Genomic DNA, 16278 nt, shown 5'->3' with positions numbered 1-16278 from the left:
GCTCGAGAGTACCAAAACGGTTCCCCGTGGGAATCCACTGTTGCTGAGTAGGCACCTGAGGGCCACTCTGAGTGCCAAGCTGACGCTGTGGCCCCTGGCGTCGGCGGCCACGGGCCTGCTGCCACCCCTCCTCCATTGGAGCCCCAGGCTTGGAGGGTGGCTCTGCATCTGTACGCTGTGCCGTTGGCTGTGGCTGCGGGCCAGCCCTAGGAGGCTGGGGCTGAGGCTGTGGTGCAGGTCACGACCTCCTCCGTGGACAGGCCTTCGCTAGATGGCCCATCTGGCGGCAAATGAAGCACTGGTTCGGGAGGCCCGAGTACTCCACACTCTGTCGAAACCAACCCCCACTCACCCGAGGTAGAAGGATAACCTTCGGGAGCGTGTAGGTATCTCTGACCAAAACTCGAACTAAGGGAATGCCAGCCGCCTTGGCAGCTACTGATGCTGCCGTGCGAGGTGTCTCCAGGACAGTCCCAATGGCGGAACCGATCTTGGAAAGAAGTGGTAGGTACTCCCTCCGTAAACCCGGAAAGCAGACTGAGATGGGGATGTTTGCCTCCTCTACTAGAACATCCGAGCTGGGTCAAAACCATGTCGCCACTGTCGAAAGTGGACACGTGAGGCTCGGATGGCGAGTGGACTCATAGCTATGACCTTGGACGCCATCTCGGAGGACTCAAACTCGATCTGATAGTAACCCCGTCCGAGAATCTGGACATCCAAAATCTTTCCTACCTCTGCGAGAAGGCAGGCCTGGAGAAGGTCTCGCAACTCTCCTCTGCTAGGTCGGGTGCCGAGAATCTTGCAGATGACCGAGGTCGCCTGCAATCGCTCTACCTCGGCGGCAAGGCTCGCTTGCTCTGTAGGCAAAAGAGCAAGTCGAATGGTGGGCTCAGCGGGGTCGGGCAAGGGGGCTTCTGGCGAGTCCCTCTGTGGCGAAGCTGGAGCCTCCATATGTGTCTACTGCTGTGGCGTAAGAAGAGGACGACAGGAGGGTGCTGCAAAAAGGCGCGCCAACACTGCTCCAAGGAGTTGAAACAGATGCCGAAAGTGCCGAATCTGCAAGAAGTAACCGAGGCGGAGGACCCAAACTGATAGGTGAACGGGCCGAAGGGGGGGGGGGGATAAAACGGGTTGGGGCTGAGGGCGTGCGACGGCAGCAGGGGCTGAGGGCGGGCGGACTGGCTGGAACAGGGCAGCACGAGGGGGGGCAGCGGGGGCTGAGGGCAGTGCGAGGGAGGGCAGCGGGCAGCACGCGAGGGGGGGAGGGGGGGGGGGGGAGGCGATGGCGATGGCGCAGCGGGAGTGTACAGCAGCAGCGAGCAGATCCGATTCTCCCTTGCTCTCGGACGTTTTCATTACCCTTGACATACTTAACAAAAAAGAATGTGAAGTTTGCATGGAAAGAAGAGCAAGAAAGAGCTTTTACATTGTTGAAGAAAATGCTAGTAATTGCACCTATCTTGATTCCTCTTGATTGGAAAAAACCATTCCACTTGTTTGTGGATGCTCTCATTCAACTATTGGTGCAGTCTTGATGCAGGAATCTGAGAAGGGTTGGTTTAAACCAATCTATTATGCCGCCTACATCAGAGACTATCTGAAGAACACCTTGTTAAGTATGGAGCCTGATTTACCCCTCGTAATTTTCTGTATAAAAAACTCACATTTGTAAGGCCCCCATTATGAGGAGAAGCCATCGTGCGTGAAGAAACATCACTCGCCGGAAACCAAAATTTTCACGGCGAGTCTCGAGCGGGAATATTCCTTTCCGTCGAAATATTATGACCGGACGGCGGCCGGAAAGTTGTCGGAAAACGACCAGACGTTTGGCCGGTGGCCGGTAGTCAATGGCCGTGGGCCAGTGGTTGGAAGTTAATGACCGGTGGCCGATTTCATAGGCGGACTTGTCTCACTCAAGGGCGGGCACACATGGGCGGATTGGAGAGTCCATTTGGACTTGTCTACACAAGGGCGGCTACGCACGGCTGCCTCTCATGAGAGAGAGCATCCCTTTTGGCCTATAGAAGGAGGCAATTTCTACACACATTTTGGAGTGTGAAAGTTGATGCAACAAGGTGGGTGTGAGGTGGGGAGAGTGAAGCAAGGCGAGAGCTCTATTAAGGGTATAATCCCTTTGTAACCTACTTCTTGTTGAAGTACTAAAGCCATTGAGTGGCTGTTTTCCTGTGGATGTAGCCCACATTGGGTGAACCACGTATATCGTGTGCTCTCTCTCTCTCTCTCTCTCTCTCTCTCTCTCTCTATAATCTCTCCTGTGTAAAAAATTGTCTCTCTCCATTAAGTAAGCTACTCAAATTATCTATTTAGCTACGTCATATTTCCTAACACACCTTTCACCAAGTATCCCTTTACGACATGCTAAAGCTAGATACAAATCTTCGAAGTGAAACTCTTGCAGTCATTCAATCTCTGTACCCCGGTGTAGGGTCTAGTGGGGCGGGCACCTCCCAGTGCAAGCCTTTGAGTCTTACATGATTTCAAATCCCTCTGCTCCCCTCACTGATTACAAGAGTTCTTGTCTAACTGTGTCTATTCGGGGGCAAAGTTTTCAGGTGTCATAGTTGATGGGGGATCTGGCATTAACTGTCACAAACTGGCAACGTGGCAGGCTTCCACATACACACACACAGTGGCCGCGGAAAAAATGCCACGTGGCTTGCAGGCTGACGTGGCCAATTGTACGGAATCCCAGAAATTGCGGCGCAAAAGGCGCTGACATGCTGACGTGGCAGCGTATGGGTTGACTCCTAGCTTTTTCTTGGAGTATTGGGACATGCTTGGCCCAGATCTTTGTAGTGGTTTTCAGTACATTTTGCACAAAGGAGTGATGCCTGACAGCATGAGTGAGGGCCTGATCTACCTCATTCCCAAGGAGGGTGGCTCCTTGGATGAGATTCGTGTTGGAATTAGGGTTGCAGAGAAACACACACAGCTTGGAGAAGACGAAGGAAGCTCAAGGCACACAATAGAGAGTGTAATCCTTAGTGTGCAATGGAAAGATAGATAGCCCTAGAGTGATGGGCGTATATACAATGCACGGGGGAAAAAACCTCCTAAAGAGGGAAAAAATGCCCCGGCGGTCCTAGTGTGTTCACACACATCACTACCACATGTATATGGTAACAAATCCCCCCTGGAGTGATGCGGTGAACGAGAGCTGGCACATGAGTAAAGGGAAGTGCCATGCCCTGAGGACAGGATCAGTCCACAAAGGGGAGTAAGCCCAAAGCTTTGCGGAAAGCTTCAAGCTTCTCACGAGACAATGCCTTTGTGAAAAGATCTGCAAGGTTGTCCTGTGTTGGCACATAAGCCAAGCTGATCTCTCCTGCTGAGAGCCTCTCCCTGACATAGTGGTAATGCACCTCAATGTGCTTTGTGCGAGCATGAAAAACTGGGTTCCTCGCAACTGCCAATGCGCTCTGACTGTCAGTGTAGATAGTGTTGGCAGTGTCCTGTCCAACACCCAAGTCAGCCATAAGGCGTCTGAGCCATACACACTCAACCGTAGCTGTGAAGACTGCCCTGTACTCAACCTCACAACTCGAAGTGGCCACAGTAGGTTGCTTCTTGCTCAACCATGATATACATGAACTGCCAAGCATGAAACAAAAACCACTTGTGGACACTCGCGTGTCAAAACAACCAGCCCAATCTGAGTCCGAAAAAGCATGTAAGTCTGGCGGCAATGATCCCCCCTTGGGATAAAACAAGCCAAGATGTAAAGTGCCACTAAGGTAGCGGAAAATCCTCTTGACAGCCTGCCAATGCTTAGACCCTGGGCTATGCATAAATCTGCTGACCTGCGAGACTGCAAACTGAATATCTGGCCTCGTGTTGCATACATAAATGAGGCAGCCAACAGCAGTTTGGTAAAGAGTGACATCAGCAGGATCGCCAGCATCATGTAGACTCAACTTCAAACCTGTTTCCATGGGAGTGGCAATAGGTTTGCAATCCTCAAGTCCAAACTTACATAGCAATGTCTCTATGTAACTTTTCTGACACAAGGCAATACCACCATCACACTGCTTAAACTGTATACCCAAGTAATGATGCAACAGCCCCAAATCTTTCATCTTGAAAGTAGCATTCAAATCAGCCTTAAATTCAGCAATATGTCTCTCATTTGGTCCAGTGATCAGCAAATCATCAACATAAAGAACCACAATGAGAAATACATCATCCTCACGCTTTACATACAATGTGCTTTCTGTTGGACTGTTACGAAAGCCTCGTTTAACCAAATGAGTGTCAGCTTTCTCATACCAAGCACGAGGAGATTGCTTCAACCCATACAAAGCCTTCTTACATTTGCACACTTTGTCCTCTTGTCCTTTTATGACAAAACCGCGAGGCTGCGTTACATAAACTTCCTCAAATATGTCACCATTCAAGAAAGCAGTAACAATGTCTGATTGATGTACATCCCAACCAAAATGAGCTGCCAATGCACATAGAAAACGCACAGTAGTCATACGACAAGTGGGAGCAAAAGTCTCTTCATAATCTATGCCTTTTTGTTGTGCATAACCCTTTGCAACAAGTCGAGCCTTATGGCGATCGATCTCACCATCCGGCTTGCGTTTCAACTTGTAAACCCACTTCGTACCAATGGCCTTTTTGCCAGGAGGCAAATCACATAAAGTCCATGTATCATTTTCTATAAGTGCATCATATTCTGATTTCATGGCAGCAATCCAATTTTCTGAATTCTGTGCTTCATCAAAAGACAGAGGCTCCTCAACATCATGTAAACTAGACACAGCCAAAGCATAACAATCTGATGCATAAGATGCATGGCGAGAGCCTGAACGAGTACGACTAGATAAAGGTGCATCCAATTTACTGTCACGCAAAGTGTGCACCAGCCATTTTGGCATACCTCTAGCCTGCTCATTTTCAGCCCTTTCCTCATCAAGTACATCATGTACATCTGCATCAGTAATAGGCTGTTCTAAAACATTTTCAGAAACCCCCATAGGCTGTACATTTGCCTCATTGGAACTTACATTCGTATTTCCACCACTGAAAAGAGGCAACAAAGTGTCATAAATGTCCTGTGAGCTTACATTACTGTCTCTAGTACATGACAGCAAGGGTTGAACAGAATCTTCCACAAACACTACATCCCGTGAAACCAAAATACGTTTTGTTTGCGGATGATACAACCTGTAACCTTTGCTTTCAGCACTATAACCAACAAAAATACATTTGACAGCCTTATCATCCAATTTTCTGCGCTGCACTTGTGGCACCAAAGCATATGCCAAACAGCCAAAAACACGCATGTGCTCAATAGAAGGTTTTCTATCATGCCATGCTTCATATGGAGTAATAGACTGCAAAGCTTTCGTAGGACACCTGTTAAGTACATAAGTGGCACACATGATGGCCTCAAGCCAAAAAGAATGCGGCAAAGCTTGACTTTTGACCATACATCGTGCCATTTCCGTTAGTGACCTGTTTTTCCTCTCAGCAACACCATTTTGCTGAGGTGTATAAGGCACTGTACATTGGTGTTTTATCCCACGACTAGCCAGAAATGCATTAAATTCATGAGACATATACTCCCCCCCTCGATCGGAACGGAGGGTGCCCATAGTACATTTTGAGACATTTTCAGCCATAGCCAAAAATTGTTTGAAGCACATAAAAACTTCGGACTTCGCTTTAAGCGGAAATACCCACGCATGCCTGGAGTAATCATCAATGAAAGTCACGAAGTACAGGTAATTGCCCAAGGACGGAGTTTGCATGGGCCCACAAACGTCACTATGCACAAGCTGCAACCTGCATGTAGCCCTAACTGAACCATCCTTTGGAAACTTAGAACGCTGCATTTTACCCAGAATACAGCCTTCACAAACATGTTTGATAGGTGCTTCAAGAGGCGGCAAAGAAGCAACCATATCAGATTTCTGCAAACGCAGCAAACTGGCAAAATTCAGATGACCAAAACGTGCATGCCAAAGTTTTGCATCTGAAATAGCCCTTGAATCTGCAACAGCATTTGCAAAATTTTGTCCACACTTGTCATACAAAGTGAGCTTATACAGCCCACGGCACAAAAGCCCAGATGCAACAATTTCATCACCAAAACTGAGATCATGAACTGTACATCTATCATCCACAAATTTGACTACAAGTCCAAGTCTAGCAAGTGCGGATACAGACAATAGATTCTTCTTGATCCCAGGTACATAAAGTGCATCAACAAGTGTGAAGGAACTGCCATTAGCAGCAGTGAGCACAATCTTTCCAACTCCCTGAACTGGATAAGAGGCGTTGTTGGCACAAGTGACTGAATTCCCATGAGGGACAGACTCGAGAGAGGTAAACAATTCACGATGTGAGGTAATGTGCTTTGTAGCACCACTGTCGAAATACCACACATGTGAATCTGCAGCAACTGACAAGCATGCATCATGGACAGCAGGATTGTAAGTGCACTCTGCGCTAAAAGCCCATTCTGCATCAACATCAGCATCACAATCTCCTTTCACAGAAGACTCAACAATGGCTGCATTTGTAGTGGAACCAGCATTTGCAGTGGAACCACCCTCTTTCTTCTTAGCCTCTTTGGCCTTCAACTTAGGACACGACTTGATCAAGTGATCATTGGCTTTACAATAATGGCAACGCATCTTCTTTTTGCCCTTATCACCAGAATTTCCAGACGAAGTGCTGCCAGTAGAAGCATTAGGAACAGAATTTTTGCCACTCGCAGCAGAACCATAAGAAGTGGCTGCATTACTGTTACCACCCTTTCTTTGAGAAGCAATAAAAGCCTGTTCAACTGCACGCTGCCTAGTCCTGTTTTTTCTAGAAAGTGACTCTTGCAACAGCAATGTGCATAATGCATCAAACTTGACAACTTCAGGATTTCCTTGGGTCATCAGTCTCCAAGTACTAGCAAAAGTCTGGTAGGAATCTGGTAAGGCATCAAGAACAGTCTGCACAAGGGAACTGTCAGAAATGACTTCACCTGCAGAAATGAGTTGCTCATTGATATCCTTGACACTAGCAAGGAAAGTGTCCATATCATCCTCCTCATGCATAATCTTCGACTCTAGCTCTTTACGCAGCAAAGCAATTTTAGCCTCATTGCGGCTTGCATAAAGACCTGCTAGAATATCCCAAGCCTGTTTTGCAGATTTTGCTGAACGGATGTGAGGAATAATGGTGCGCTTCACAGACAACGCAATCAATGCATGAGCCTGCGCATCCTTAACATCCCAACGAGCTTGTTCTGCTGTAGGCAAAACAACTCTAACAGCTGCAATCCTTGCAGCAAGACCTGCAACATCCTCAATATCGCCTACATCTTCAGAACCAGGACGTACTTCAATGCCCTGCACAATGTTCCAGACACCTTTTGACACAAGAACATGTTGCATCATATAAGCCCACATAGGGTAGTTGTCCCCATCCAACCTGTCCTCAGCAGCAAACATCTTGAACACATCTGTGTTGTTGTTGTCAGCCATGGTAAATGCTGCACCTGATGTGAAAACTGCCCGAAAATAGGAGAAATGGAGCGGGAACAACTTGTGCTATATAGCACAAACCGTAGAAGACTATAAGGCACCTGTTATGCAGAAAATGGCACTGACAGAAAATCTGCACAAAATGACGAAATAGCCTGTGCAGTACTGCCCGTAGTGGAAACGGAGGCCGAAATGAGCCCAAATCAAAATTCTGAGCAGACCAAGCTCTTCGAGCTTTCCCAAAATATTTGTCGACCTGCGAACGCTCGCCAAAGCTCACTGAAATCGGAGAAAGTGAGCAGACGTGTGCTGGAGCAGCTGGCGACTAAGCCCGGGAGGACGTGACCTGCTCTGATACCAATTGTTGGAATTAGGGTTGCAGAGAAACACACACAGCTTGGAGAAGACGAAGGAAGCTCAAGGCACACAATAGAGAGTGTATTCCTTAGTGTGCAATGGAAAGATAGATAGCCCTAGAGTGATGGGCGTATATACAATGCACGGGGGAAAAAACCTCCTAAAGAGGGAAAAAATGCCCCGGCGGTCCTAGTGTGTTCACACACATCACTACCACATGTATATGGTAACAATTCGACAGTGGCGCCCCATCACCATCCTCAACTCAGCCTACAAAATTCTTGCCAAGGCTCTGAGTTTGAGGATTCAGCCACTTTTAGAGAGACTTATACATGGGACTCAGACAGGTTTTGTCAAGGAACGCAGTATCCTTGACAACATCTTTACTTTTTGGGAGGCTTCTGCCCTAGCGCGACTCCGTGGTGAGGACCTTGTGATTCTTCTTCTCGATTTTGAGAAGGCCTACGACCGAGTTGATTGGGACTTTCTAGAGGGAACTCTTCGCAGGATGGGTTTCTCAAATGCTTGGATCAGAGGGGTGTCAGCTTTGTACAGACAGGCTCACAGTCAGGTGCTTTTGGCAGGGGGGAGAGGTGAGTGCTTCATGCTCACACGCTCGGTCAGACAGGGCTGTCCTCTTGCCCCCTTTCTCTTTCTGTTCTATGCGGAGGCGATGAGCAGATTTTTGGTGTCACAGTAGGTTGGTCTTCGGGGCTTAGCACTCCCTATTCGGGGAGAGGAGCTACTGGACGTTGAGTTTGCCGATGACTCAGCTTTGTACTTAGATGGCCAGGAGGCCAATCTCCACGGATGTGAGTAGGCTCTGGAGACCTTCTGTTGTGCATGGGGCGCACTGATCAACTGGAGAAAGACAGTGGCTTTCTCGATTGGTAGTGCTCCTATGCCAGATTGGATGCCAGGAGAGGGTTTCAGGTGGATTCCCCCAGGGACTGCAGTTCGATACTTGGGTTGTCAGGTTGGTTTGGACTTGTCTCCCGAGTAGCAGATTGCTACTCTTCTCCTGTCCATCAGGAGAAAGCTGTTACGTTGGAGCTCAGCACATCTATCGCTGGCTTTAGAGTGGTAGTTGCCAACCAGGTGCTGTTGGCGACTATGTGGTACATCACCTCCTGCTGGATCTTCTCGAGTTCTTGTATCAGCCAGGTAGAGAGGCTGATCAGGAACTTCCTTTGGACAGGACGTGACACTCAGATGGCCCGAGCCAAGGTGGCTTGGTCGGTCATCACGATTCCTTGTTCTCAGGGAGGGCTTGGGATCATTGATCCAGCACAACAGAGCAGAGCCCTTCTAGGGAAGTTCATAGTCAGAGGACTTCTTCCACGTGAGGAGCCCTGGAAGGAGTTCTTGTTGCAGAGGCTTTGTGCTAGGGTGCCTCAGTCGACAACCGATGTGCACGGAGGAGCGCCTACGGTAGCCCCTCGTCTGGAACCCCATGGTTAGCAATCAGAGAGGCCACTTGGTTGGTAGTCGACCTCATGTTTCCTAGGGTCCCATGGCAGCAGGTCCAGCGCGCTCTCTAGGTGACTGGCTAGAGTTCACAGGTTTGTCAGAGGAGGTACAGGGTTTCCAGCTGCTACAGGGCATGAGAGGGGTGCAGAGCATGTGTCAGGACATCTCAGAGTCAGCTCTAGCTGAGTGGCTCACGCCTCTCGAGCCAGTAGCACCCTGGTGGATGGGAGCCTTCACACGACTGGAGGTTCTCATTTCAGTCAGGGCCTGCTCAAAGACTGTCCCAACCCTGTTCTTCGAGCTTCAGGGTGGGAGACGATTACAACGAGTTGTAGTAGAGGCCCCGCAGGTAGCAGAGTGCTGTTTTCAGAGGATCCGAGTTGTGGGCATCTGTGGGAGGACTTGCGTCATAGACCCTGACCCAGCAGCTCTTGAGACTGGACACTGGAGGTTGTGGGCTTGGGAGTGCTGTCCACTGGCATGAGTACAGTGGGATCCTGGTGAGTGGCTATGGAGGGACCCCTTCTCTTCTACAGACCACCCAGGAGTCCCCTTCTTTCAGTACACTGTTCGGCTTGGACGGCATATACTAGCAGCACAGAGAGAGACCCTCCCCGCTACAGCACGTCATTGGCAGGAGGAGGGTCTCACAGTCGAGTTCTTGGCAGACTTTTGGGAGAGGTTGTGGGACTCCAGACAACCGAGGCGAGTCACCTTGTTTCAGTGGCTGGTCGCACATAGAGCCACAACAGTAGGGAGCTGGCTAGTGCATAGTGGTCTCTCGGCCACATGTGCAACTTGTGACCATTTGGTGGAGAGTCAGTGTCACTATCTTTGGGACTGTCCCTCGGCCCAGGAGGTGTGGCTACGAGTTCTTCGGCTGATGCCTGCTCTCTCCACGGCTCGACAGTACACTCGGGGGGCAGCGGCTTGGTCCACCCTCACGGGCCCGGCACTTCAGTTTGAGCTATCTTCCACCAGCAGGATGATAGTGATGCAGGGGGGGCGTCCTACACTTCAGCCTGCTACAGAGCTTACTCCACAGGAGTGGTGCAGTGAGAGAGAAGAGTGCTGGGAGCTCATCAGTGGCCTGAAACTTTGGTTCATCTGGCGGGCCCGCTGTTTCCGCATCTTTGAGGCTCGCCCTGTGTCACCAGTAGAGGCTGTTCGTGACTTCTGGCTAGAGCTGATCCATACTCTCAGAGGACAGCTTGAGGGACTACAGGGCAGATCCGACCGCATGCGGGAGCGCCGCGAGGCTTTCCTTCGACTCTGGCGCCCTGGGCCTTTCTACACCATAGTCTAGGGGGTGCTCAGATGGCACTACTGTCCACCTGTGTGGCTCTTCCCTCCTCCCATCTCTTGATTTAGCCTCATTGTATATATGCTGTTTTTTCATTGGGAGAGTCTCCCCATCATGCTTGTTGTAGCCCTCTCTTGCAGAGGTGGCTGTAGCCCTATGGGCAATTTTCATTAACTAATAGAAGGATCTTTTTCTAGGAAAAAAAAAGTATGTCAAGGGCAAACACACATGAGCCAGGTATCCGAGAAACCTGGTGTGCCATTTATCCTGTCCAATGAACCTCATTAGTTGCTTAACAGTTTTAGGATCATGTGCTTTCAAAATAGCTTCCACTTTCTTGGGATCAATGGCAATGCCCTCTTTATTGATGATGTGTCCCAACAAAATACCCCTTTTCACTGCAAATGCACATTTTGCAGGGTTGAGTGACATCCTAGCCTCCTTATTTCTGAAAACATAATCTCAAATGATGCAAATGTTCAGTTTTACTTCTTGACACACTGAAATCATCCAGAAAAACCGTCATAAATGTTGTCAGGTAAGGAGCAAAAACCTTCATCACCCATTTTTGAAAAGTTGGTGGTGCATTTTTGAGGCCAAAGTTCATAATTGTGGAGGCATAGACTCCCCATTCTGTTATGAATGTTGTTTTATCCCTGTCTTCCAAAGCCATACTGACCTGATTGTATCCACTAAATCCATCCAAGAAGCTGTACATCTCCTTCTCTGCAACTGCATCTAGCATTGTGTCACAGTAAGGTAATGGGAATGGATCGGTAATGGTGGCAGCATTCAGTTTCTTGTAATCTACACAAATTCTGATCTTGCCATTCTTCTTTGGCACCACCACAATGGGTGACAACCAGGTTACTTTATCCACTGGATAAAGGGTTGGATAGTCTCTAATGTAGGCTACTTGCTTTTGAGCAAGGCCTGCTCTGGGACTTTGATCTACTGCAAGTCAGCTATTGCTTCCAAGAAGGCCCCAACAATCTTAGATAGCATAGGGCTGGTGGCACTAGAGGGTGGCTTGTCGAATGTTGCAGATGAACTAGGTTGTTGAGGAGGAAATGGAAGAGTTGGACCTTCAGGAAGACTAAGGCCTAGGGCTGCTTGTTGTGACCTAGTGAGGACACCAGTGGGCTCCTACACTTGCTGCACCCTATCCTTAGGGATAACCACATTTTAGCAGGTGATGGTTGAGGAATGGTGCTTACCGTAATCAGGTTGATCTTTGGCATTGTGAACACTTATTGGTTTGGAGTGAGGGTTGAAGACGTAGATGTCCGTTGTTTGGGACAATCTTAACTATAGTGATCCTTAGTCTCAGGGCATTGACGGCAAGGCGGAGACCCTTCGGGCAGGGGACAATTGCTTTGGCAATATCAGTTTGGTCGCACAGGTCATTCTAGCCTTTTGAAGACGTTTAATATAACATTTCATCTCATTTCTCTCTCTCTGGCTCATATACTACAAGATCAACATAAATGACCTCCATCTGGGCTCACATTGTAACTAATGCTTTGCATAGATTTGGAAGGTCGCTTAAATGTGAGAAGGGCTAGTTGCTATAATGTGGGCACCCAACTGCAAAACTCGCCAGAATTGAGATAACTAATAGTATATAATGCTTGATGTGGTTTGAGTTGGTCCACAATGTGATCACCTTTGAGTTAGTCTGTACAATATGCAATGGCACAAGCGGGCTTTCATCGATTACTAGCGGGTGGGGCCCTTCTTCTGATGGGTGGGATCCTTCTTCTCAAGATAAAGAGTTTTTTTCTTTGGTCGCAATACAAGCCACAACTCTTTCCATCCCTATTGTACAATTAGTCCTTAGAATTTTGATCGTATCTTGGTGTAGCTTTGGAGAGTCTTCGAATTGGGGAGGGACATGTTCCCTCTTAGCATGTTTTAACTAAGATAAGGATCCCCTTTCCCCCACACTCAAAGAGGCCTTGTCACAATCTTACATGGGGCCCCTCAAACCTCGGGCTTGAATTAAGCGACGTGCCCGTCAGATCACCAGGTAAATTAGGGTGAACTGGGTTGAACAAAGGAGTGACCTAGGTGGTGAATTAGGGCGTAAACAAGGGTAGTGTACACCCACCATGCCACAGGGACAAGTGACACACGACACCTTGGTGGTAATTTTCTTGCGTGGGAAGCATAAGGCCCGAGTTCAACCCCAAGCAATGCGAGGGTGTTGAACTAGGGGTGATATTGGTGGTGAACTAAGGTGAAGTAGAGGCGACATTTTTGCCCCCTTTGGTGAATTTGACGGCTCAAATGTCCGGATGATCCGGGGCCGTTGATCCGCCTTGGGACACCTCGTGTTAGAAAAGGATGTGGGGCCCCAGTTACAAGAGGTAGTCATGGAAACAGCATCTTATGGTCCATCAAGCCTTGGAGGCAAGAGGTGATGGAAAATGTTTACTTTAAAATGACTCGCAACCTTCTTGTTGGTGAGCCAAAAATGGGTATTTTAAATTGAAAGCAAAACAGTCTTGTGGTCTGGATGCTTATGATAGAGCACTATCATCTTGGTTAATTCAAGTGCAACTTGGCTACCTCAATTTTGTGTTATAAATTCAGGAAAAGGTTCACTTGCTCCACATTACAAATGTAACCAACTAGGCAAAAAATTTACCCGCAAAATAAATTTGATCTTTGATGCCATGCGTCTCGCTAGAATAGAATCTTTGCTTGTTGAGACTGCTTCCTTCAATTTGGTAAACTTTTCTATGGAGTGCGTGTGAGCAGCATGCAACAAGGTATTGGACTCTATGGTGTTAGGCTTTTCTGGTTCCACAGAAGAAAATTCTTCGCTTTTAGAGCTTTTTTGTTGGGGATTGGCAATGAAATTATGGTCAGCTTGCATGTCTGATTGATGTGTTGCAAGATTGGATGTACTTGAATTTGGAAACCTAGTTTGAGTTCCCTTATTTTGTTCCACTTCATTCATCATCGATTCTGTGCAAATGCATGTTGACTTATCTCCAAATGACACAGTAGTCATGCTCTTCCACCCTTTCCTACCATGAGAGCTTTTGTTTCGATCTATATTTGATTCTGTAAGTGTTTGACTTGGCTTTTCTTCTTGATGATCTCCATATCTCATACCATTGTCTAAGCAAGGTAAAAACGTAGTAGAGCCTTGTTGTGAATGTCTATCGTCGTTGAAAGATCTTGGAGCTGAAAGAACCAGATTACCACCATTCCCTGTGAAGACAGTGGTGGCTGTAATGCGGACAACGTTCCGTCCGGCAAGTTCATGGTGGCCAAAAATGGAGGTGCTGTTGTGAATAATCTCTTGATCGGAAGGGTCCTCTCCAGCAAGAGCTACAGGGATCGATGATACGGGCAAACATGATCCAGTGCTGCCTGGTTGCTCGAAAAAGAGACCAGAGCTCGGGCTATGCACATGGTATTCATGTGACATGGACTTTTTGTATGTTGGAGAATGATGGACAGAAACAGAGCTCGGGTTAAAATGCTCATTTGAAACAGATTGCTGGCACGCGGAGACTTGATGGGAAATCCTAGGGCAAGCCGAACTGTCACAGGCGTCAACATTTCGTGTGTCTGCTAGAGTATGCATGCCAGCAGTGGAACTTGTGCTCTCATCTGCTTCAGGGCTTGATTGCTCACATCTCTTCTTGTGCGTGATGCACGGCATGGTAGCCAACAACTGCTTTAAAGTTTGTGGAGAGTCCCACGCAGAGTTTTCTGAGCTCTCCTCTGACGAGTCCGCATGGCTATGGCGGCAAGGACAGCTCAAGGAAGATCGAATGCACCGGAGATCGTCTTGGAACCTGCGAGATTCTGCGCGAAGACGATCCAGGCCTTCTTTCTTTGCCCACCCACGCCGGGACGGGGTGTGGCGCTTCTTCATGAGAACAGCTAGCGCTAGAGATGGTGCGCGTTTTGTGTGTGTGCATGCGCGCGCGCGCGCGCGCGCGCGAGAGAGAGAGAGAGAGAGAGAGAGAGAGAGCGTGTGTGTGTTTAGTTGACGTGCGCCATAGCTTTGCCTGAGGGTGGCAGAGGAAAAACTTTTCTTGCCATGCACATTCAACACTCATTTCCCTTGCACATAGGATGGGCCCATTTAGAGCTGCGTCCCACCTAGCTATTGCAGGGAGGCCGAATGGTCACGCATAGTGCTATCAGCACTTGCATGCGAATTTTTACAATGCACAGGCCATAGGCAAGCTGGAAATAGGAATCAAGGCAACCAGGTAGGGGATACCCATTTTGAGAAAAGAAATTGCGTGAGAATTTCCGAAGATGCTGCTTTGGTATGAGTACTTTACTCTTAAGAAAAAAGATGCATGCAAAAAGACACTCGACATGTGGAGCGGCAGAAGCTATCACCATCATTTCCTTGGTGTTTTGAATAGGCCATGAGGGGGCAGGGAGGAGACAGAGGCTTCAAGGTGGCAACACAACATCCCTTTGTAGAAGAAGGCAGTAGCGTAGGACATATGAGAGAAAGAGAGAAATTGACACAGAGTAATCAGAAGGGAGAGGACGAGAGGAGGTAGAAGAGGAGAGGAGGGGGCTCAATCGTAAAGCAAAATACTGGAAGAGGAGAATATTCGAGACTTATTGGCGTATTATATTTAAAGTTGAGCGAGTAGGTCAAGTCCATTATGAATAGGCAAAAAAAGAGAAATTTCCTGAGTGAACTATGGCAAAAAGGCAGATGGACATTAAGTGTGTGAATGCAAAAGACGGCTTGCAGCGAATGACGAAGGAAATCACTGCAACCCCTTAAGGCATTGGGCGGGGTGCGGCTCTTAGAGGGACAAAACTTGTCATGAATATGTGGCGAAGGGTTATTGACGGAAAAAGAATCCCCCCCCGCCACCCCCCACCCCACCCTCTGACGTCTCAAAAGACCAACAGGGCTCCTTGTTGTCAATGTGAGGTGAGGGCGGGAGTCACGAGCACAAGTTGAACCAACTTTTTGTGTTGCAAATCAACCAGAACAGCAGCACGGATTGGATGTAACGCTGAGCGTTGATGCTGCTTCGTGTGAATAGAGGCGTGGAGGAGTTTGAGAGAGCGATGGATTTCCGCTACCTCTGTCTGAATCCAGCCATAGAGAAAAGATAAACAACATAACCGTAGCATTATTGTGTTGGCCATTAAGTAGTGTGGAAAGGGGGAAATCAATTTGTTGTAACAGATGCACAATCACACATACCATAAGCATAGCCCTCTCTCCCTCTCAAAGAAGAGCTTTGTTACCATATACATGTGGTAGTGATGTGTGTGAACACACTTAGGACCGCCGGGGCATTTTTTCCCTCTTTAGGAGGTTTTTTCCCCCGTGATTGTATACGCCCATTCATTCTAGGGCTATCTATCTTTCCATTGCACACTAAGTAATACACTCTCTGTTGTGTGCCTTGAGCTTGTTGGGTATTCAAGCCCAGGCTCAGCTCGTGTGTCATGCCCATGGGAATATGGCTTTGTGGCATGCAGATAACATTAGTGCAAAGTGGAGTTTGCATGGTAAGTCTCTTTTATATATGTAAGGTTTTATAGCAACTCGATATAGCGTGAGTTGTTTTGTTCTCCAACAGTATCAATTCTCTCTCTCTCTCTCTCTCTCTCTCTCTCTCTCTCTCT

The 16278-nt window shown here is 48.1% G+C and overlaps 1 protein-coding gene across 1 annotated transcript in view; it reads right to left on the bottom strand.

Moving 5' to 3' along the window:
- The window catches only part of LOC147446654 (uncharacterized), a 95883-nt gene extending 81298 nt beyond the window's left edge, over positions 1-14585 (bottom strand). The window contains exon 1 of the mRNA XM_086525844.1: positions 13292-14585. Coding sequence (XP_086381970.1) covers positions 13292-14536 — 1245 coding nt within the window. The 5' untranslated portion in view covers positions 14537-14585. The remainder of the gene's footprint in view (positions 1-13291) is intronic.
- Between the last annotated feature and the right edge of the window lie 1693 nt (positions 14586-16278).

Source organism: Adiantum capillus-veneris, chromosome 12, assembly GCF_014529385.1.
Source record: "Adiantum capillus-veneris isolate H3 chromosome 12, ASM1452938v2, whole genome shotgun sequence".
Taxonomy (NCBI): Eukaryota; Viridiplantae; Streptophyta; class Polypodiopsida; order Polypodiales; family Pteridaceae; genus Adiantum; species Adiantum capillus-veneris.
This window is presented reverse-complemented; position numbering and strand designations above follow the sequence as displayed.